Source organism: Pelodiscus sinensis, chromosome 10 (genome assembly GCF_052426305.1).
Source record: "Pelodiscus sinensis isolate ZL-2025 chromosome 10, ASM5242630v1, whole genome shotgun sequence".
In the NCBI taxonomy this organism is placed as follows: domain Eukaryota; kingdom Metazoa; phylum Chordata; order Testudines; family Trionychidae; genus Pelodiscus; species Pelodiscus sinensis.
In genome coordinates, this window is record NC_143061.1 from 4,707,372 (window position 1) to 4,730,129 (window position 22,758).

General features: G+C 58.7%; 1 protein-coding gene across 5 annotated transcripts in view; it reads left to right on the plus strand.

Annotated features, from left to right (window-relative positions):
• MASP1 (MBL associated serine protease 1) overlaps positions 1 to 15,328 on the plus strand; it is a 60,042-nt gene extending 44,714 nt beyond the window's left edge. For 3 of the 5 annotated variants that reach the window (XM_075938223.2, XM_089780703.1, XM_075938225.2), the window contains one exon: positions 1,737 to 4,633. In XM_075938223.2, coding sequence (XP_075794338.2) covers positions 1,737 to 2,632 — 896 coding nt within the window. In that variant the 3' untranslated portion in view covers positions 2,633 to 4,633. Of the gene's footprint in view, positions 1 to 1,736; positions 5,731 to 7,876; positions 8,012 to 9,911; positions 10,026 to 10,450; positions 10,637 to 12,243; positions 12,312 to 13,200; positions 13,301 to 14,807 lie in introns of those variants that run through there. The other 2 variants (XM_075938224.2, XR_016350333.1) reach the window with 2 other exon arrangements.
• The last annotated feature ends 7,430 nt before the right edge of the window (positions 15,329 to 22,758 follow it).

Genomic DNA, 22,758 nt, shown 5'->3' on the forward strand with positions numbered 1-22,758 from the left:
GACACAGGAGCAAACCCCGAGCGAAATCGTTGGCTTTCCGGTGTGGTTAAGGCTTAGCTGCTTGGCTGCTTGGCCCTGTGAAATCTACTGAGTCACATCAGTGCCAGACCCGGGCCGGCGAGATCGGGGTCAGGCAGCACCTCCTTTCCGAGGCTCTTTGGCCATCAGCCCAGCGATAGGCATTAGGGAGCTGAATGCATTTCCTGCCAGAAAACCAGCGCTGCTTCTGCAGCCACAGAGGTTGGCCCTGAGGTCTCCGATGGGGACAGACGGAAACGACGTCCATCCCATTACCTGAGCCAGTCTTGGGATCAGATCGACTTCATCTGCGCGGGCATCAAATTCCAGCTGGGCTTGCCCAGCCCAGTAATGGAAAACACGGGGGCTGTCGAGTCCCACAGATCCGCCAGCCGGCTCCAGGGCGGGGCGGGGATCGGACGACTTGCTTTTGTTCTGTTTCCTTGCCAGCTGGAGCCGAAGACCTTCCAATGGCAGGCAGGGGGCACTAGCGGCGGGACTCTTCCATGGTTCGGGGCGAAGGGGGGGCGTTGAGCGGGTGGAGAGTGTTCAAACTCTTCCCGCCTCCCCTCCCGCCCCCCATGCAGGTATTCTGGGCTTCGAAAGGGCAATGATGGATAGCGCGAGGCGGCGTGCATGCATCATTGCGGGTAGATTATGCCACAGGCCTGCGCCACACGTGTCCTTCCTGCAGCGGGAGACGTGCACTCAGAGGAGACCCTGCCCGAGGCTGGCAGGGGTAACGCATGAATTGGTAGCAGAGTGGAAGGGGAGTTAAGTTCATTAAATACGTGCAGCTTGGAGGCTGCCCAGGGAAAGCAGATGACCAAGAGGCCAGGCCGTGAGAGTCAGGACACCCGGGTCTCATTCCAGCACTGTCTAAATAGACAAGCCCAAAAAATAGGGGAAGGGGAAACTGAGGCACAAATTGAGTGCCCAGGATCACAGGCAGGGAAAGGCATTGCCTTCCCACACTGCCAGCCTGGCCCTGCCTAGTCTCCACGCCCAGGACACTAACTGTAGGGTGGGGGCCTTGGCTCCCCTGGGGGCAGAGCTTGCCTCCCCCAGCCTTCCTTTCTCCCACCACTCAGGGTAGGACTAGAACCCAGGTCTCCTGAGGTGCCTTCCAGTGCCCTGTCTGCTGGCCTGCACAGCCCTGGAGACAGATGCGGGGCAGCCCCCTAGGTTTCAGCAGGCACTGAAGCAGCCCAGGTCGGCCCTGTCTGACATTCGCAGCAGAAGGAGACTCTGGCCATGCCAGGCCGCCATGATCTGCGGCATCCCTGTGGCAACTTTAGAGGCACGGCCCATGATGCTCCACTAGGGGTCCCTCCCGGCCCACGCGCCTCCACCTTCCACGGGGCTAGGAAGGTGCCAAGCGATGGAGCCAGGGACCACCTTTAGGGACTGACATAAGGCTGAAAATCCGCACGTGCCCTTCTCCCGGAGGTAACAGAGAGGGCCATGGGACTGTCGTTAAAACCCAGCCTGCTCCGCACCCTGGTGCGTTCATCGTAGGGACCTGCAGGGACGTTGGGTCTTTTCCAGCACACGTGTCCTCCAGAACGAGGACTGTCCCGTGGGCGTAGAAATAAGAGACCGTGGTTCTTAGGAGACAGAGCCGCACTGGCATAATCTACTGGAGAATCCCTTTTCTGCTGCTTCCTGTGGAGGTGCGGACCCTGTTGGATTAACTCCCTTGTCCTTTCTCTCCCCAGTGTGTGGCCAGCCCGTCCGCCCCCTACCCGGGATAATCAAGCGCATCATCGGGGGGCGCAACGCGGAGCCTGGCTTCTTCCCGTGGCAGGCCCTGATCGTGGTCGAGGACACGTCCCGGGTCCCCAACGACAAGTGGTTCGGCAGCGGGGCCCTGCTCTCCGACTCCTGGGTGCTGACGGCAGCCCACGTCCTCCGCTCCCAGCGGCGGGACAACACCGTCATCCCCGTGTCCAAAGAGCACGTCACCGTCTACCTGGGCCTGCACGACGTGCGGCAGAAGCAGGACGCCGCCAACCGGAGCGTGGCGGCCATCGTGCTGCACGAGGGGTTCGACATCCAGAACTACAACCACGACATCGCCCTGGTCAAGCTGACGCAGGCAGTGACCATGGGCCCCCACGTGATGCCCGTCTGCCTGCCCCAGTTCGCGCACGAGCTGGAGGGGCCACATCCCCACACCGTGGGCCTGGTGGCTGGCTGGGGCATCTCCAACCCCAACGTGACCGTGGACGAGCTCATCAGCTCGGGGATGAGGACGCTGTCGGACACCCTGCAGTACGTCAAGCTGCCGGTGGTGCTGCACGCCGAGTGCAAGACCAGCTACGAGTCCCGCTCGGGGAACTACAGCGTGACCGAGAACATGTTCTGCGCCGGCTACTACGAAGGCGGGAAGGACACCTGCCTGGGGGACAGCGGAGGAGCCTTCATCATCCAGGACCCCGGGACCCAGCGGTGGGTGGCCCAAGGCCTGGTCTCGTGGGGCGGGCCGGAGGAGTGCGGCAGCAAGCAAGTGTACGGGGTGTACACCAAAGTGTCCAACTACGTGGACTGGGTGGAGGAGCAGATGGGGTCCTCGCTCAAGGGGCCATTCCAGGATCCTGAGCCGGAGAGATGAGCTCCCTTCCCCCCAGCCAGCAGGCACGACTCTGCTCTTTTGCCACCAATAGCAGCAACACCCAATCTCCTCCCCCCCTGCATCCCCTCCCCAGCCTTATTTCACGGGGTCTGCCCCTTCAGGCGCTCTCAGGGGTGTGCCCGCGCGGCGGCCCACGGGAATGAGCTGGCGGGCCTCGGCCAGGCGCCTCAGCAGGTCAGGAGTCACAGTCACCCAGAAAATACCCCCCGGGGCCTGGCCCCTGGGCTGGCGTCGCCACGGAGGAGCCCAGGAGCGGGTGGGGCTGTGCCGACGGACCTCTGCCTACCAGGGTGGCCAGGACGCTCGTAGGGAAAGCCGTGCCCGGTCGCTGCCTGGCTGGGCACAGAAAGGCCCTCAGCACCCGTGGCTGCCAAGCCAGGACACTCCTTTGTGCTGCCCCCGCTTCTGCCACTGCTCCGGGGTGGGGCAGGGCAGGAAAACCCGGCGGTAACAACACAGGGCCCCTGACTCCGGGCCCCTCTTCCGGAGCCGTAACCGGGGAGGAGGCGGGGTTCTTCAGAGCGCGGGACCCTGCTGTATTTTCAAACCAAACTCCGGCGGGGGAGCTCGTTCAGCGCCAGGGAGCCGTCAGTAACCCGAATCCAGAGAGAAACCAGATAGTCCCCCCCCCCCCGCCCCATCTTCTGAGAGCTGTGAGCTTCCGCCTCCCCCCACCGCCGTTCCTCAGCCTTCCCCGCTTGGCGGCTCCCTGCACGCGCCTGTCCCCCCTCACGCCCCCCACCCCTCTCGCCACGCTCAGGGCCAAGCGCATCGGCCGTTTCCGGTGCTTTTGCTTTGAAACCGTCGGGCAGCCTCCCTCTGGACCCGGCTCCCTCCCACCCTGCGTTCGCACTGGGTCCGGCTTCTCCTCAGCCCTCCCTGGGCCCTGCCCTGGCATCCCGCCCAGCCGCGTTCGGTCACCACAGCGCGGGGCGTGCTCCTGGCTCGGCTGCCACGCCTCAGCCTGGCCTCGAAGGCAGGCGCCTCTTGCTTGGCCTGCATCTTCCCTTCTCTCCCGCGCCGGCTGGGCCCCAGGCTGCTTCGAGGGAGGCTTCCCACAGGCAGGAGTCAAACCTGCCGGGTTGCCCACGGAAACCGCATCACACTCCAGAGCGGGGATGGGTTCAGCCTGGCCGCGGACGCCCGTGCTCTGATCCCACTAATCACACGAGCGTCTCGTTGCCATTTGTAATTGTCTCAAGCACATTTGGCGAGTGAGGCCGAGCCAGCGGGCCGGATCCAGATACCATTTACACTGGTGTAGATCCAGAGTCACTCCACTTCAGCAACCTCAGGAGTGAGGTTCACCGGCACAAGCCAGTCCCGAATCGAGCCCACCGGTGAGCCAGACCAGGGGCAGGCTTTCCTCATCGATGGCAGGGCCAGTGTGGCTCAGGCCTGCCCTGGCAGCTGCCCGTCTGCCCCTGCTGTACCTGCCGCCGTCTTCTCTGCGCTGGGACTGCGTAGAGCCGCACCGGGCTGGCTGCTCGGGGCGGGCACATGGGCACACAGGGTGTGAACCCATCCCGCTCCTTTCCCCGGGGGGCAGGGGTGTCCTGGCTCCCTGTCCTCGTCTAGCATCGTCCTGCCCCTCACACCTGGGACATCTGTGCGAAGTCTGTGCCCAGGCCCGGAGGTGCAGTGATGAGACCTCTGTATGTACAGGGCCCTGGCTTTGCTTTAACCCCCCGCCCCCCAGCCCAGAGCTTTATCTCAGAGCGGGGCAGCCCCCCATGTGCCCATGACCTGGGAGCTCCCCACCCTCAGAGCCTGGCCAGACGCCGCATCCCTCTTGGTAGCAAACCCAGCATGTTCCCAGAGCAAGACAGGCCGAAGGTGGAGCAGAACAAAGCCAGGCAGGGGAGGGGGCTTGCATCCACACACACACACACACACACACACACACACACACACACACAACAAAGCCAGGCAGGGGAGGGGGCTTGCATCCACGCCCCACACACACACACACACACACACTCTCTCTCTCTCTCTCTCTCTTCCAGAGCTGTGATAGTCTGGTGTAGCTGAAGCAAAAAACAGGACTAGGTAGCACTTTAAAGACTTGTTAGTCTTTCAAGTGCTCCATAGTGCTGGTTTTTTACTTCCAGAGCTGTGTGGCTTGGCAGGCTGAGTTCACAGCCGTCCTTCCCTTGAACTTCCCTGCCCCGGGGGTGTGACCCCTGCTGTTTTGAGCCGGAGGGGCCCCAGGGTGAGTGAAATCTCCCATGTTTCCTGGGGTTACCTATGGGAGCTGCCTCACATTCCCGAGGTGGGATGGCTTCAGCCTGACGTCCCAGCCCCCGAACTGTGCGGAACCCCAGGCTCACAGACGACTCCCTGCTGGCGTCACGGCCCTGCTGACCGCGCCTGGTCGGTACCCGCCTGCCCCATCCTGAGGCTCAGGCCTTGAGCCGGCACCGGGCACAGGCGGGAACGGTGGGATTCTCCCTCTCGGAGGGTGTCCGGGCCACATTCCCATTCTGTACCGCGCCTGCCAGGGGCCGGGCCGGTGGCACCCAGGGACCGGACGCCTCCTGGGAGCCAAGTGTCACTTACTTCCAGCCAAAGCCCTTCGAGGGACTTACAGACTCTTACAGGCTGAGGAAACACACTCCGGGCGTGCCTCGCTCGCTAGGCCTTTAGCCCACCTCTTGCATGCGGCTCTGGTCTCCGCCGGGTGCTTGGGAAGCCCCGTGCCCGTTAGCAAAAGACGGAAGGGGAGCTGTCCTCTGAGGGCTACGTCTGCTGGGCCAAACCTTGCCGTTCTGGCTTGGTTTTACTCAGACCCGGCGAGTTTCCCCTGGGTAAAAGTTGAGTAAACGCTGAGCGAGAACCTCCGCCTTTGACCCGCAGCCGTTTGAGCACGGCCTAAAAGGAGCAAGATTGTCCAGAGTCCAAAGGAACGTATCTATGGTACACACCAGCTACAGCCTGCACTCCCGCTTTTGCCTCGTAGCTAGAGGATCGCGTCTGTTTTATATTTTTGTACTCCATCCGGTCAGCTGTCGAGCGCGGTGTACGGGCAGGCTGTATCGTTCCTACCGGGAACCAAATAAAGCCATGCTACGTACAAAGCAGGCCTGCTGACCCTTGCATTGTTCTAACCGGGAGACGGGTTTGTGGGACTGTGTGTGGGTTGCCGCACCCTGCGTTCGCACTGCTGGGCCGTGCCGCTCCCCCGTCCCCAACTGGGGGGCTCCTTATGGATGCGCACCCCCTCGCAAAGCGTGGGCGCCCCGAGGTTTTTCCTCTGCTTGCTCCAGTCATAAATAGAATGACGGTCATCCTCACCCAGCTCCTAAGGCCACAAGGAGCTAGCCAGAAGCAGACACACCTGTTTGATCCGGGCAGACAATCCCTGTTCCCAACGGGAAGTGAGATCACTCCGGATCCTGCCAGTGTGCCCCTGGGTGGGGAATTCCTGCCTGACCACAATCAGGGAAGTGCGTTAGTAGGATTCAACCTACTAGGTCTTCTCCTTGCTGAAAACAGCATATTGGGAAACACGCCCTCTGCATCGAAACCATCGGTGATGTGTTTGGGCAGAGAAGAACCATAGAGCCTTAGAACGGGAAGGGACCTCGCGAGGTCTTCGAGTCCAGTCCCCTGCCCTCAAAGCAGGACCAAGCCCCATCTAGGAAGCAGCAGAGAACTCATGAAACAACCACGTAACCCCCATGCAAACATCCCTCCGATAAAACAGAGGGACACGAGAGTGTCAACACTGGAGCCAACTAGAAGGCTGCCTTCAAAGTTTTCAGTGTTAGACACAACGTTCCCTCCAATGTTGTCACTTGTGTGCAGACTCATTTTTGTTCTGTGCACTAAGGCACGTGCGGATGTGCACCACCAGGACAAACCCCTGCTCCCGACTGTGGGTGCTCTGCTAATCAGCTGGGCAACGTTTGAATCTCTCCTGGGTGGCTACCCAAGTGCTCAACTTGCAGGGAACTGGAGCTTTTCTTGTGATGCCAAACCATCCCCAGCTGGCATGTGCCGTGCCCACGCATCACCACTGTCCTAGCTAGTCCATCTTCCAAAGTGGCTAATTCCTTGAGGGCAGTCCTCTCCGACACAGGCCAAGCCTACGATTCCAAACCTGCCTTCCTTTAAACAGACTAGCGGGCGGAGACCACGAACGGGGCACACGCCGGAGGTAGGGTCCGTGCTGCCCTGTACGTGCCAGGCTGCTCAAGAGCGTTTTTAAAAAGCCAGCTCCCAAAGCCCTGACTCCGTTTGGAGGGATTTCCAAAGTATCGAACCTGAGTGCACACGAAATCCAGACTCAAACCCAGGTGTGGGCCCTCGCTGCCTTTCTGTCCACACTCAAATCAGGCTGATTCAGAGCAGGGAGTGCTCAGGGCACAGGGCCCAGATCCTGCTGCAGGGGGAGGGCAGAACCCAATTCCTGCTGTGACAAGTCCCTCGGAGCCCGGCTGGCAGTGCAGTGCAAGACAAACTTCCGGTGATCTAGGAACACAAGTCCCATTGACTTTCACTGTTATTTATGCTTCTCAATCACTTAGTCACCTCTGGAACTGGCCCCGCCTACGGCCGTCGGCTTCCTTAGCAACTTGCCTGCAGAATAAGTAGGGGTGTAAACAAACTCCCAGTTAAACAGAACGTTAAACATTCCGGTTAACTGGAGGTGGGGGCCTTTCCAGCCTGGCAGGCGCGGCCCAGACCCGCCGTGCCACGCCATGCCTCAGGGTGGGAGCTGTTCAGGCTGGGCCGCCGGTGAATCGGTTACCCGTTAACATCCCTGAGCCACAGAGCTGGGGACTTGTCCCAAAGTCCGGCTACAATTAAAAACCCCTCCAAAATCGAACGAATACAGACTGCAAAGTGAGTTGCTCCAGGAGCCGTTCTCTCTGGAGACCTGTGGTCCCCTGGCTTGCTCTCGGGTGAGAAAGGGCCCTGTTTAGCTCGGTGGTAACCTAGTAACTCCATCACACAGACTTAGGGAAATGATGTCGGATGGGGGGGCGAATGGAGCATCACAGGACTTGGGGGCAATTAGAGACAACGTTGGGTTGATGGCTTATACTAACGTCTGATTAGGCCGAGCCCCGAGCTCCTGAGGAAACCTTCCCTCCAGTTTTACTCTAACTCGGAAAAACACTCTGGGGATTTGCCTCCGGCTACTCTAGACAGCTTGGCCTCTCAGGCGGGTTTCGCCCGTGTCTCTCTTGCTCCTGATCTGACTCCCTGTGGTTTCAGTGTGTGGGAAGCCCAAGTTTTCCAGGAGTTTGCTGGCCCGGATTTCCAGCGGTCGCTACGCCCAGCGAGGCATATCTCCCTGGATCGCCATGCTGCAGAGAGGAGGTCAGCCCTTCTGCGGAGGCTCCCTGCTGGGTAAGACTCTTGCAGAGCTGGGGACTGGAGCAGCTGCGCTCTGGTCCAGCAGTAGGCGGAATTAGGAGGGCAAGGAGCCAGCCCGGGTCGACCGGCGAGCCGGAGGGCCCAGGGTGGAATGGAATCTGGTTTCACACAACGCTTCCCGCGTTTCCAGAGACCGTGGCGAGCTTTGTGGAGCCAGGAGTTAGACGCTGCACGGTCAGGGACTGGGGAAGCAGCCACTAAGTCCTATTCAGCCTGGGAGAGCGGAGTTTGTGTTACCGGGAGAAGGAAGCTCAGGGCAGACGCAAGGGTTCTCCCCGGAGATCTTCAGCGTGACCTTTAACTTCCAGCCGGGCAGGCGGCAGCGTGGACGTGGCGGGCTATCGGTCTGCCCCAAAGGCAGCTCTCACAGCCTCACGTCAGGGTGGGGATGGTCTCGAGTCCCCACGTAAGATAATGAACCCAGCACCGACTGGCCTGCTAGGCACAAGTACTGTCATAGACTCCCAGGGCTGGCAGACCTCAGGAGTCACCGAGTCCAGCCCCTGCCCAAAGCAGAACCAACCCAACTCAATCAGCCCAGCCAGGGCTTGGTCAAGCCGGGACTTAAACACCTCTAGGGATGGAGATTCCACCCCCTCCCTAGGGAACCCAGCCCAGCGCTTCCCCACCCGCCTAGGGAAATCGTTTTTCCTACTAGCCCACCTACACCTCCCCAGTTTTCAGTGAGCCAGGCCCGGGTACTTCCTCCCATGCGCTGCCTGGGGATGGGCTATCCCGGAGTCAGGCTTTGCTTTCAGCCGTGCTGCCCGGAGCGATCCTGCCCAGGGACGCCTCGGAGGGGAATGAGCAGCCCCGAGCCTCATTAGCCTGCTGAGGAGCAGGGGTAGGACCAAGTCAGGGAGGCCCGGCCCCTGCTCAGATCTTGCAAGGCCCAGGCCTGCCGGGGGACGGACCCCTCTGTGCAGAAGTTGCTGCCACCCGCTCACCCAGCCTTGAGCTCATGTAGGGCTCCCACGACGACCTGGTGCCGCCCGTGGTTTCCTGGCAAAGACTCGGGGCACGCTCCCTCCCCGTGGGAAATGCCGCCAGGAGTGGGGTGGCTGGGTCGGGCGGGCGCTGCCGCAGGGCCGGGGGCAGAAGGAGAGAGCCTCATGCGGAGCAAGGATGACCCCGAGGTGGTGTTAGTGGCTCAGTGGCTCTTTGCCACCTGCCCACCCAAGGGTGGGTCTCAGGGCTTCTTTCCTGAAGGGCCCAGAGAGCAGGACATCCCTCAAGGTCCGTGGGCCTCGGGGGTCTCTCGCCTGCGCTCAGCACCCAGCCCCGCGGCTGTGGAGCAGTCCCTCCGAGCACGGGATGACAAGTGTTGTGAACCATCCCACGTGTGGGTCCTGGGCTGACGGGTGTTGTGAACCATCCCACATGTGGGTCCTGGGCTGACGGGTGTTGTGAGCCATCCCACGTGTGGGCCCTGGGCTGACGGGTGTTGTGAGCCATCCCACGTGTGGGCCCTGGGCTGACGGGTGTTGTGAACCATCCCACGTGTGGGTCCTGGGCTGACGGGTGTTGTGAGCCATCCCACGTGTGGGTCCTGGGCTGACGGGTGTTGTGAGTCATCCCACGTGTGGGTCGTGGGTTGACGGGTGTTGTGAGCCATCCCACATGTGGGTTGTGGGCTGACGGGTATTGTGAGCCATCCCACATGTGGGTTGTGGGCTGACGGGTATTGTGAGCCATCCCACGTGTGGGTCATGGGCTGACGGGTGTTGTGAGCAATCCTACATGTGGGTCCTGAGCCGGATGGGTGTTGTGAACGATCTCACGTGTGGGTCTTGGGCTGACGGGTGTTGTGAGTGATCCCCTGCCCTGGAGCAGGGCTGGACTGGACAGCTGTGTTGACTCTTCTCTGTCCCAGGAACCAGGTGGATTGTCACTGCTGCTCACTGCCTCCATGAGGAGCTGGACCCGGAGAACCCCGTTTTACGCAGCTCAGACATTCTCAGTCCTTCCTCCTTCAGCATAACCCTGGGTACGTGGCCAGCAATGAACTCCCAGGATCCAGGGGCAGACACAGGCCCTTGACCACCGGGCCCTCCAGGCGGGCCGTGGCCCATGGCTTAGGTCATGGAAGGCTGGATGGGATCAGGCCTGCACCCTTTCTGCCATTCCCCTGCGCCATTGCTGTGCGTGTTCTTGCTTCCCACACGGGCTTCCCCTTCCCTCGAGGCTCTGACATTCCCGGTCGCTCCTCTCCGCCGAGCCGGGCTCCCTGCTGCGGCAGCACGGTGGGTCAGCTGTGCCGGGGGACCCAGCCGCTCTGCCAGGCACTAGGCCGTGTCCTGTGCTGGGCCACACGCTTCTCCAAGCCCCCGAACGCCTTTTGTGGGAAGTCACTGCCCGTTGGCGACGGCCTCCCATGGCTGCACCCACCTCCCTGGCCTCCTTCCTTCACAGGGAAACACCGGACCCTCAAGCAAGACGACACCGAGCAGCAACGGCGGCCAAAGACCATCGTGCTCCACCCCTCCTACCGGGCAGCCACCTTCGAGTACGACCTGGGCCTGGTGGAGCTGTCTGAGCAGGCCGTGCTGAACGACTACGTGATGCCCGTTTGCTTTCCCGATGGCTCGCACCACAAAGGCGAGGGCTGGCTCCTTCCCCTTCCCCGCCCAGGGCCGGTGCGGGGCCCGCTCAGAAACGGGCCACAAACGGGGCCACGGCGAGGGAGATCCGGGGGCTGATTTCGCCGCGTTGCCAATTGGCCGGCAGCTCCCGCTGCAAGTCGGCCATCAAGCCCTGCTAGACCCAAACCACGATGGATGGGGTAACCCAAAGACCTGGGCGAGGCGGAGACCCCAGGCCGGGGGAGAGGACACGGTCAGGGAGCTGCAAGGGGCTAGGAGCAAGAGGCCAGAGGGCAAAGTGGATCCAAAGGGCAGAGAGAGATTGACGACTCCCAGCCTAGCCGTGGTCAGTCCCTTGTAGGGCGATGGCGCGGTCTCCCCCAGATGTTCCTTCGTGTCCATTGCTGGGCAAAGCCCCAGCAAACATGCCACAGGGACAATCTCAGGTCAGGCTCAGGATGGAGAAATGCCCGAGAGCTGCTCAGCTCTGACCCAGCTGACTCTTTGATCTTACTCACGCCCAGAGTGTTTTATAAGAACGGCCACACTGGGTCAGACCAAAGGCCCATCTAGCCCAGCGTCCTGTCTGCCCACAGTGGCCAATGCCAGGTGCCCAGAGGGAGTGAACACAACAGGGAATCAGCAAGTGATCCTTCCTCTGTCGCCCACTCCCAGCCTCTGGCAAACAGAGGCTGGAGACACCATCCCTACCCATCCTGCCTAACAGCCATTGATGGACCCCACCTCCATGAATGGATCTAGCTCAGTGTTTCTTAAACTGTGTTCCGTGGCACACCGGTGTGCCACGAGGCAGTCGGCGGTGTGCCACGGAGAACAACAGAATTCAAAATGGCTGCCCTTAAAGGGGTAGGCGACCTTTTTTTTTCTCAATAACTTTCCCCCTGACCCTTCTCCCCTCCCCCCGACCTTTATTTATCTATTTCTTTGCTCAACAAAAAATCCTTAGTGTTCCCCATAAAAAAAAAAGTATTGTTTGGTGTGCCTCGGTCTTAAAAAGTTGAAGAAACACTGATCTAGCTCTTTTTTGTTAAAGTCCTGGCCTTCACATCCTCACGTCTTCCCTCTTGCTGGATCTCCTGGCTGCTGCGACTGACCTCCCTTGCCTCTCCACAAAGGGGATAAAGGACAGTGCCAAGGCCCCTCCTCTGCCCGCGATGGAGTCATGCTCACACTCTCGCCAGGCTTGCTCGCTGTGTGCACAAGCCTCACGTCTCCCCAGGCAGCCGCCTCGCCAAGCCCCACATATGTCCAAGGCCACTTGCTTTGCCGCCCAGCACCTCATTCCTGGGGACTTCCAAGCTGGGAGCAGCACCACAAGCCACTAATCGAAGGGGCAATTGAGGGTGCAGCTGGCTGCATGAAGGGACTTTCTGTACCTGCCTTTGATGCCTCTTGTCAAGCAAACCGGGCAGCTCGGATCCCAAACCAGCTTCCAGGGAGCGAACGGTTGCCTTGGTACAGGCCAGTTGGGGGAGGGGCTTAGACAGACGTTAAAACGGACCGATCCATTACGGTACTCGGCAGGGTCTCGTTAATAGCAGAGTCCTCTCCCCACCCCTGCATGTCCCATTGCTAGCAGCCTCGTCTGTCTTCTGCTTTCAGATGGCATGGTCGTCGTCAGCGGATGGGGGAAGCAGTTCTTGCAAAGACTCCCCGAAGCCTTGATGGAGGTGATACCGGGCTTTTGTTAGTCACCTGCAAATAGCAGGGTCTGGGGGCCTGCGCCTCGGGGTGGAGACTGGGGTCCTGTCTCTGACCCAGGCGTCCTCTGCAACCTCAGGCGTGTCCGTTTCGCTGCTCCTGCCACTGGAACTTGGGGGCCCTGGGGCTGGCAGCCTTCTAGCTGCAGTGCAAGAGTTAGGCTTTGTGTCACGTGGGGAACGAAGCAGGAAACGCTGCCGTCGGGTCAGGCTGTTGGAGTGCTAGGGGTCCTGCCGGGTGCTTGGCCTGGAAACCTGCAGAGAACAGCCGGCGTGGGGATCCGTGCAGCTACCCCCGTGCCTGCTCACTGCTGCAGACTGGCTGTCGTAGGTGTCGCTGTGCCAGTCCCAGGGTATTAGAGAGAGAGGGCGGGTAAAGTGCTTGGCAGAATTGCACTGCTCTTTTTTTGTTATTTCAAGAGATCACAGCCGTGGGTTTTTCAATGTTTTCTCAATTTCAGTATTCACAGGCGTGGGAGATCCCGGGGGTTGGGGTCAGGCGAAAGCGGGGGTCCAACAGCTGCTTTCTGCTGGTAGAAGTTCGGATTGAGAGAGGAGGGTTTACAAGCGTTACACAATTCAAACCGTGACCATCCGCTGTCAACGTTTTAGCCTCGACTCAAACGCTCACACGTCCTCGAGCAGCGTTTTTCGGCCTCGGGCTCTGTGCCAATTTCAGTTGCTTCCAGCAGAAATAGGTCCCTGTTGGTTTGAGTTGTGTGCGGTTGGTGTGTCGACCGTGGACAGCTCTTGCTCACAATCGGCGCCTTCCGCCCGATGGACAGCAGGCCCCGCGAGCCGGGGGGCGCCTGGTGACTGGTTTTCCTCGCTTGCAAACAAGAAACTGTTTTGATTGCAGATTGAGATCCCGCTCATGGACCATGCACTGTGCCGGGAAGCCTACGCGAGGCTGAAGAAAAAGGTGACAGATGATATGATCTGTGCTGGAGAGAAAGAAGGTACCGCTCCCTTCTAGCTAAGCCAGCTTTGGTGCTGACCTGTCTCACGCAGGAGCCCTTCAGTATGGTCTCGCCTGTTTCCCCTGGGCAGATGCTGTCCGTCTGGGGATACGTCTGTGCCCACAGGCTGTGCTGGAGCCTGCAAGGGGCTCTGTCCGGCAGATATGGGGCAGCCGCGATGACTTACCTACACCCGGACAGATCCCCCTGCTGACCCTGGGCCTTCCGGGCAGCCTTGTCGGGCCCTTGCACCTCCCAGGAGGTCAGGCCCACTCTTTGAAAAGCTCTGGCCTCATGCAACCAGAAATTGTTGGGCTGTCAGCAGGAATCCCCAGGTTAGCTCGCCTGGCCTGCGTCGGACCAGACATCAGACTGACCGGTCACCGTCTGGCCTTCCGCCCATGAACTCCATGGGAAGCTCTGTGGTGGGGATGGGTTTAGGGACAGGGGTTCACTCCATTCAGCTCCTGCAAGGCATTCAGAGGGGGATTTGGTATCTGGTTTGGTTCTGGACAGACAGATTCACCCATACGGTGCTAGGCCATTGCCCGGTAAGACACGGTCACGTCTTCCCCTTGAAACCAGCTGGAGCAGTTCACTCCGTCTTTCCTCCTGCGCTGGATGGCTTGGGGTTAGTGGGGTCGGACGGCAAGTGTGAAAAATCAGGGTGGCGTGGGGGGAATAGGCACCTATCTAAGACAAAGCCCTGACTGCCCGGCTGTCCCTATACAATGGGAACATCTGGTCACCCTGCTTTGCATGTACCATCAAACCGAGGTCGGGGCCATGTGTGGTCACAGATGGTTCTACGCCACTTTCCGCCTCCTAGGGTGCTAATTCTGGTGTCCTGGCCAAAGTTCAGTTTGGGCCCATGGGCAGTGGGGGAAGGCCCAGCTGGGAAAGGCAAGATGAAGCCCCGCCCCTTCTGCCTGAAGCCACACCCCTTCCCTTGAGACTATGCTCCTTAAACAACCAAACACCCCCCGCCCCGCCCAGCCAAGCCTACCAACCCTAGCTGAGGGCCGGGACTGCCGTGTGGCATGGCCCCAGCCTTCCCCGGCTGGCGGGGAACTGTGTAGCACAGCCCCAGCCCAATGTAGGCAGTTTTAGGAAGGCAATGCCTTCCCTTGCCTGCATTACCCACCGCCCATGGTTGGGTCCTTCTGACTCCCTTTGTGTCTCCTGTAGCTTCCCTCCTGCGTCCCAGCTCTCCAGCCCTGTCTGAGCCTTTTGAGCTCCAAGGAGGAACTGCCTCACTCTGGCCCAACAGCTTCCTTTTAACCAGCTTGCTGGGCCCTGATTGGTCGTGGCCTTTGTGCCACTCTAGCTTTCCTGGAGGACATCTCTATGGTTTGCCGGGCGGGATGTGGCAAGGCCCCACGCCTCCAGCAGGGGGCTTCGGGGCCTAGTCCACCTCGTCACAGGCAGTTTGCAAAGTCGGTGGAGTGTTTGGGTCCCTGGGGATTACAAGACGCCACAGCCATGACCTCCCTTCTCTTCCCCGCAGGAGGAAAAGATGCTTGTAGCGGAGATTCTGGGGGGCCCATGGTCACGTTGAGCCACCAGAACAACCACTGGCAGCTGATCGGCACGGTGTCCTGGGGAGACGGGTGCGGGCAGAACGATCGGTATGGCGTGTATTCCAGCGTGCTCAAGAGCGTGGCCTGGATTAAGCAGATCACCGGGGTGGAATATTGAATTCCCTGCGGTTCCCCCCCTTGGCCAGTTCTGCGGGGAACGATTCTGCCCGTGGCACGTAAACGGGTCGTTCCAGTGTCTTCTGCCAAAAAGCCACCTCAGGGAGAGGCTTTGCCTGCCTCAGAGCGGACATTCCCTCTGGGCAGAGCGACAGGAAAGGCCTGGACTGGATTCCTGCACCCCCTTGAGCTGCTCTGAGCGCTGAGTCATCTCCACAGCTGATCCTGCAGGGATAAACCAATTGCCCTTGGTTTCCAGGCCTCAAGAGAAGGACAATTCTGCAATTCCGCGGTAACTGTGCGTTTGGCAGTAAAACGCCGGATAAACCCAGTGCCGTGCTAATCATTTAGACGGGAGGGAACGCTGCTGCAGTTTGGGGGTCCTTAAAAAAAAGCTGGGGGTGGGGTACGAACACGTCTCTGGTGTGAAACGCTGCAAAGGTCGCTTTTCTCCGTAAGCCAAATGATTAGTTTCAAGACCACTGAATATTTGTCAAGCGTTTCTAGTTAATTGGCAGCCGGTGCTATGCAAACAAAGGGCCCGACGCGGCAAAGACTTGGCTGCTCCATTCTGGGATGCTGATAGGAGCTTTCTAAGTAGTATGCCTGGGAGTATTTCCAGGAGCAACCCGGAGAAAGGTTGTGTCTACACGGGGAAGGTTTGGCCAGGGAAGTGCTGTCGACTCGCAAAAGTCGGCAAAAGTGAAAAACAGTTTTTCTGCCTCCCATGGTCGACACTTCATGGCCGCGGTGCTAGCTCTCTGTGGACGGAGCGAGCAAAGCATTGTGGGTAAGCATCCCACGGTGCAGTGGGGGGGGGAGGCAGAGCTGATCCCTGTGCTTCTTGGGATGCCCTCGTAGTTCTGGGAGCTCTCCCTAGGGAACCCATCCCAGCGCTTCCCCACCCGCCTAGGGAAAGAGTTTTTCCTAATATCCAACCTGGACCTGCCCCACTGCAACTTGAGCCCATTGCTCCTCGTTCTGCCATCTGCCCCCACTGAGAACAGCCTCTCTCCATCCTCTTTGGACCCCCCCTTCAGGAAGTTGAAGGCTGCTCTCAAATCCCCCCTCACTCTTCTCTTCTGCAGACTAAACAAGCCCAAATCCCTCGGCCTCTCCTCGTAGGCCAGACCTGCGAAGTCGTGCGTTGAGGGCTCAGCTCTCTGCTGTAGAATGGGGCGTGGGCCGGGCGTTGGCCTCTGAGAGAGACCCTGGCGATACAACCCGACGGCTCTCCTCCCCACAGAGACAGGATGGGGCGGTTGAGGGATGTGGAGGGAGGGGAGGTGACGGGCAGTAGAAGGTCTTTGGGCCACCTCCCAGAAAAGAGCGCAGCCGGGAAGAACGGGGTGACCTCTTGTGGGGTGTGAGATCCCCGCTCGGACAAACGCACCCCGGGCCAGGTCAGGCTCCCCGGACAACACTCCTCTGGGTCTCCACTAGTGGGAGAAACGGGGCCGAAGCAGAACCCGGCTCTGAGCTCTGAGTTGGGAGCCCAGTGTCCCGGCCCTGACCCTGATCTCACGGGGGCTGGCTTTCCCCGGGGGTGAGCGAGAGCAGAGTCAGGCCCCAGATCGCCCCAAATCCCTGCAGCAAACGCTCCAGGGGGCCCTGAGCGATGCTCAAAATCCACATCGGCACCCGAACCTTCCCATATTCCAGGCTGGGTGGTTTTGGCCTGCGGAGAGAGAGCTGAGCCGCAAACGCCGGCTCTGAACACGGGCCTGGAGCCAGGGGCCAGCACATGGGGTGTTGATCCTCTCGAGCAAGAGGAGCCCGAATTTTCCTCAGCGCTGCACTGCGGGAGTTACTCTGGACACACCTCGGGCAGAGGAGAGCAGGGGAGAGCGATTCTGGCTCTTTTAGCCCCTCTCGGCACCGGCGCTGGACACGCTCTGGAAAGCAAACGGGAAACTCGTTCCTTTGCAAAGACCCAAATGGAAGCCTGGCTCCCGGAGCATCCAGCCTCCCCGCCCTGCGGGCCGCAGGTTCTGCGCTGTGACAGCTACCGGGCGACAAGCACCCAGCCGGAGCGGATCCAGCGCTGCTCCGAGAATTTCTCCCCCTCTCCTCTGCTAGCTCTGCGGTTCATTGCGGAGGCTGGACAGGCAGCCCTTCCGGCCTCGCCTCCCTCCGGGCAGGCACCTCTGTGCTCTGATCACTGCCTGGGGGGGGGGGTTAGAAAATCGGGGGCCGATGAGAAAAGGAAAAGCCCCTTTGCTGACCCCGGCAGGCGCTTCTCGGGCTCTGGCTGCTGCATCCGAGGTGATGTGTGGTACCACTCGGGAGGTGCCCCCATGCCCTCCAACATTTGAATTGCTAAGTGGGGTGCCCCCTTCTTGCCCTTCCTGCCCCCCCAACTCAGCAAGCACTGGCTGCCACTGATGGAGGGGCCCAACCAGAGCGGGCAGCGGAGTGATCAGCACAGGTCCTCATCAATGCTGTAGAGCCAGACAGAGAAACTGAGTCACACCGCAGTCATGTGATCACTGCATTGAGCTCCATCCCCCCCTCACCTGCCTGCCTGGCCTCCCCCTGGTTTTGGCAGCCTGGCTCCCCCATGTCCTGCCCATCAGACAGGGGCAGCCTTGCGTGCTACATAGCGATAGGCCCAGAATAGCTGGGAGACCAGGCACAACGTTGGGAAGTACAGAGGGCACTTCCGATCCCATCCTGCCATGCACACACACACACACACACACACACGCACACACATACACACACACATACACATATACACACAGACACACACACACACGCACACACACACACACACACGCACACACACACATATACACACATACACATATACACACAAACACACACACACGAGCTGTGCTTCAGCAGAAGAGCTAGATAAGAGCATGGATCTGCGGCACCTGCTGCTCTGAATCTTCACTCCCCTCCCAGGGCCAGAGATGGGTTCCCCTTCTTGCAGTGCTTCATTACCACTGTGTGACTCAGTTTCTCCATCTGCAAAATGGAGTCAACACAAGGAGGGTGGGGAAGCACTAGGATGGATTACCCAGGGTGGGTGTGGAATCTCCATCCCTAGAGGTGTTTAAGTCCCAGCTTGACAAAGTCCTGGCTGGGACGATTGACTTGGGGTTGCTCCTGCTTTGAGCAGGAGGTTAGACTTGATGACTCCTGAGGTCTTTTCTGATTCTATAATTCTATCTTCCAGGAATGCTTGCCCTGTGCCCCAAAAATATCAAGGCCCAGAGAACTGCTCAGTAATATAACTTTTTAAAACTCTGATCTATTTCTCATAATGTAATAGGTAGCGGGTTTGAAGCAAACAAAAGGAAGTTTTTCTTCACACAGCGCACAGTCAACCTGTGGAACTCCTCGCCAGAGGATGGTGTGAAGACTAGGACATCAACAGGGTTCAAAAAAGAGCTAGATACGTTCACAGGCCCATCAATGACTATTAGCCAGGATGGGCAGGGACGGTGTCCCTAGCCTCTGTGTGTCAGGGGCTGGGAATGGATGTCAGGGGAGGGCAGACAGGACACCGGCCCAGATGGAGCTTTGATCTGACCCACTGTGGCCGTTCTTATGTCTCATAATGAGCCGGTCTTACCAGCCACAGGGACTGCAAGGAATCCCTGCTGTTTTCCTTTCACAACTCAATTATTGTGTAAACTCAGTCAAGGGAAAAGAACAGAGAATGCCTAACGGGGATTCCTGCGCAGAAGGAGGGGACGGGAGCTTTACTTCAAAGGAAACCAAATTCTTTTCCTGGGCCGCTTGCCAAAGGGAGCTGAGACTTAAAAGGGGGGTGGGAAGGACTTAGAGCCAGGCTCTGATCCCATGGACAGTCCGCGGGGCACAGACACTGCCCTAAACATGCCTCTCGACAGACCCATTAAGTGCGGCAGAAAGGCAGGTTAGGGCTCCGCTGCTGCGGCAGAGCTCAGAATGGTTATGATCTGGATTACAGATTGGGCTGGGAACTGTCCCAGCACAATGCCAGAGCCGGGCCTGGTCCTGAAGCACTCGCCGTGTCGATGAAGAGTGTCCCAAAGCAGCGATTATCCCCCTTCCTTTTCCCCAGAGAGTAAGTGACATGGCCAAGGTCACCCCGAACATCGGTGGCAGAGATGCAGCAACAAACAGGGTGTTTTTCAAAATCTCTTCTGATGGGGAGCAACATTTCTTCACCAAGCAAACGAGGCCCTGAGGTGACGCGGGTATGTCTCTCTAGCCTCCATCTCCGGAGTGTCACAGGATATGGTGGGATTAGCCGCTCAGGAGAGATTCAAGTGGCACCCAGCTGATTAGCAGAGCACCCACAGCTAGGTTTGTTTTGACTGGTGGTGCACATTCACAGGTGCCTCGGTGCACGTAACAAAATGTATTCCACACATGGATGGCAAAACTGCACACGAATGGATAAGATTAGAGGGAACACTGCTGGGGAGGTGCAGAGGGGCCACGGGCGCATAGGGCCCAGTAAGAGCTCTTAGTGTCATGTCATTCCTGTCTCCTCTGCACGTACATGAACCATGTGCACCTGTGTGTGGGGAGGAAGGGGTGTATTTGTGTGAGTGTGTGTACATATTTGTGCAGGCAAGCACTGCCAGGAGAGGTCAGTCCACACCCACAAACACAATGGTAAACACATTAATTTGTGCAAACAAGGAACACAACTGCTCCTCCCTAAAAAACCCAAGTCCCGGCTGCCAACGTGGGGCTGGATTCCAGTCCTGGCCACAGCGGAATAGCCAAAATCGTTGGCACCAGTGGCATTTCCCCGGGGTTACTTTGGTCCATTCTATTCCACGGGAGGTGTATTTTCAAAGCTCGACAGCTAAGAAACAGGGTAGACAAAGACAGGCATTGTGGGAAGCGCCTCACCGCTTTTTAGCAGCCAGAAAGTCACTTTGGCCTGAAAGACTGAACCACAAACGAAGCCAGCTTCGTTAAAATGCCCAGCTGCGTGCAGCGGGGTTTAGCAGAAAGCAAGCAGGATAATGAACGCTCAACCACAGCAGCTTTCTCGCAGCTAAACGAGTCCCGTTCAAACACCTTAGCTGGCTGCCAGGCAAAATACAGGTGAGATTTCAGCAGCCTTTAAATTAGGCCTGTGATATGTCTGACTAAATGCAGGCTTGGTTGTTTCAGGATGAATTCTATGCAACGTTCCAGAAAGTTCAGAGGGAGACTCTCTCTCTAGGGGTGTGTCTGCACAGCACCCTGACCTTGAAATTAGCTACGCAATTTGCACTACGCAAATTGCGTAGCTTATTTTGAGGTGATTTCAAAATAGTTGATTTCAAAATTTGGTGCTGTCTGCAAGGTGCCAAATTTTGAAATACGGTGCTGTTTCAACAAATCCCTTAGCCCTCGTGGAATGGGGGTAACAGGGATGCCGGAATAGCGCACCCGTTATTTCGAAATAGGTTTTGAAATAACAGGCGCGTTTAAAGACGCAGAATAATTACTTGGAGATACCCAGGAGTGGCCTGAGACCAGCTGCGGCAGCTGGCACCCCAAGCGGAACGCGCGATCGGTGCCCTCGCCTGCACGGCCGTCAATGACGTAATGTCATCAGGCACCATTGAAGGCGGCACCCTAGGCGATGGCCAAGTCGGCCTATAGTCACGGGCCATCCCTGGGGATACTGGAAGAATCCCGAAACAGCGCCGCTATCTAGACGCACCCAAACAGAGTTTTATACAACTGTAGCAGCCGATTGCTTTCCAAGCACCAGCCATAGCAACAGCAAAATCCAGAGTGGACGTTACGGCATTTCTCCCTTTGCAGGGGAAAAATCTCTGTTCGGGGTTAGGGTTTCTGTTTGTTTCGATGTTCTCAATTTCCTTTTGGCTTTGGCTGGCAGCGTCCAAGGGACATCGGATGAGCTGAGAGAAGGAACATTCATTGCCTCCTACTCCAAGAGCACCGGCCCCGGGGGAGGTTGAACCAAGCCCGGCTTTTAGGGGTGAAATCGGCCCCTGAGTCAGCCACGGTCCTGGAAAGCGGATGGGTGGTTCAAAGTGCTCAGAGGAACAAAACCTTCCGGCTAAGGGGGCACGGCGCCATCTGCAGGCACAGGCCGAGTGCAGCTCTTGGGTTGATGCTGCCACTGGTCCAGGGCACAGCCCACTTCCTCCCCAGCCTCCCGTGGGATGGAGGTGATGGAAGTGGGGGCTTGTGAGGGGGAGGCAGGAAAGTCACCGCCAGGTGCTGTCCCCTCGCCCCCCAAGGACCTCTGCTTCCGGCAGTGCGCATGCTGGCTGGGGGTGGGGGCATGAAGCAGGCTGAGAAGCCAGCGAGGCTAACGCGGCCTTTCCTCACTCCGTGAAGACGCTGGTCCTGGGACAGGGGAGGCTCCCTAGGGGAGGAACCATTGAACTGAAGCACCAAAGTCATCCCAGGAACTAGACTGTGTGGGCGGAGGCCGGGCCACCCTTCAGTTCTCCAGGGACTAGACTCAAGAGACTCCCTGGCCAGCGTCACGCCGGTGCAATAACATGGCCTAGGCCGGCCGTTTTCAAACTTTTTTTCTCGTGACCCAGTTGAAGAAAATCGATGCCGCGCCCCACATCACGTGACCGGAGTGGGGGCTGCGGGGTGGGGCTGAGGGTGGAGCTTTGGGATGTCGGAGGAGGCTCTGGCTGGTGGGGGGCCTGGGACAGGAGGGGCTGACCTCAAGTGGGTCCCAGTCAGCAGTGAGGTGCGGGGGCTAAGGCAGCTTCCTGCCTCTCCTGGCACTGCAGACCAGCCGGCAGCAAGTTCTAGCCGATGGATGTACGGAGCTAGTGCTGGGGGCATGGCCGGTGCGCGGAGCCCTGTGCACCCCCCCCAGCCCCCAAGGAGCCGGCCTGCTGTGGCCACTTCTGGGGCACAGCGCAGTCGGCAGTGCCAGGACAAGCAGGGAGCTGCCTTAGCCCCCACACTGCTCACCTGTTCCCCCTGCAGCCCCAAGCACCAGTGCCCAACCTCCCACCCCCCAGTGCTGGGTTGCAACCCCTAGTTTCAAAACCACTGGGCGAGGAGGAAGGTTCTCAACTGTATCCGTCTCCAAAGAGCAGTCCCATACCGGGCGTGTCCCCAAAGTCACACCCCTCCAGCCATTTTTATAGCCAACGCCGGTACATACACGTCACCTGAAACCAGAGTTTATGCATCAGCGTTGCACCTGCTTTGTTCTCAGTACCATGGTGCACCCCTCTCTCTTTTGTTTTTCAGATCACATGCTTTCCAGGTGGCAAGGGGTGTGCAGGCATCCCTGCAGACCAAATCCAAGGTAAACAGGCTTGGCTGGGTAACTCCCTCTCTGTAGCTATGAGGAAATGGTCGTATGTCCCAATACTGAGAGTTTTCTCATCTACTTGGGCCAAAGTTAATTTCCTCTAGTGCGAAGTGTCATGGGCCATGTAGCATAAGTGAGAAGGATCGGAAGAAAGTTACGGGCCAACCTGGATTACACAACAGCTGCATTAATGCTTAATAACAGGCTTATTAAATGATTGGAAGATATATTGTCGGTAGGTTAAAATATCAGCATGCTAGGCAGCCTGCATTAGTCACCAGGAACAACCGGTTTCACGGGCAACCCAGAGAGTTGCTTCACTGTTAACCACAACATAACACATGTGGCTTTGTAACTAACCCAACCTTGCCTCATGGCCTTTCAAGCAACAGCAACTAATGTTGGTTTTTCCAGGTACTTGCTGAAGAGACACAACAGTACTGACAGCACAATTCACTTCTTGCACACAAGGGGTGACAAACACGAGAGGTAACCAAATG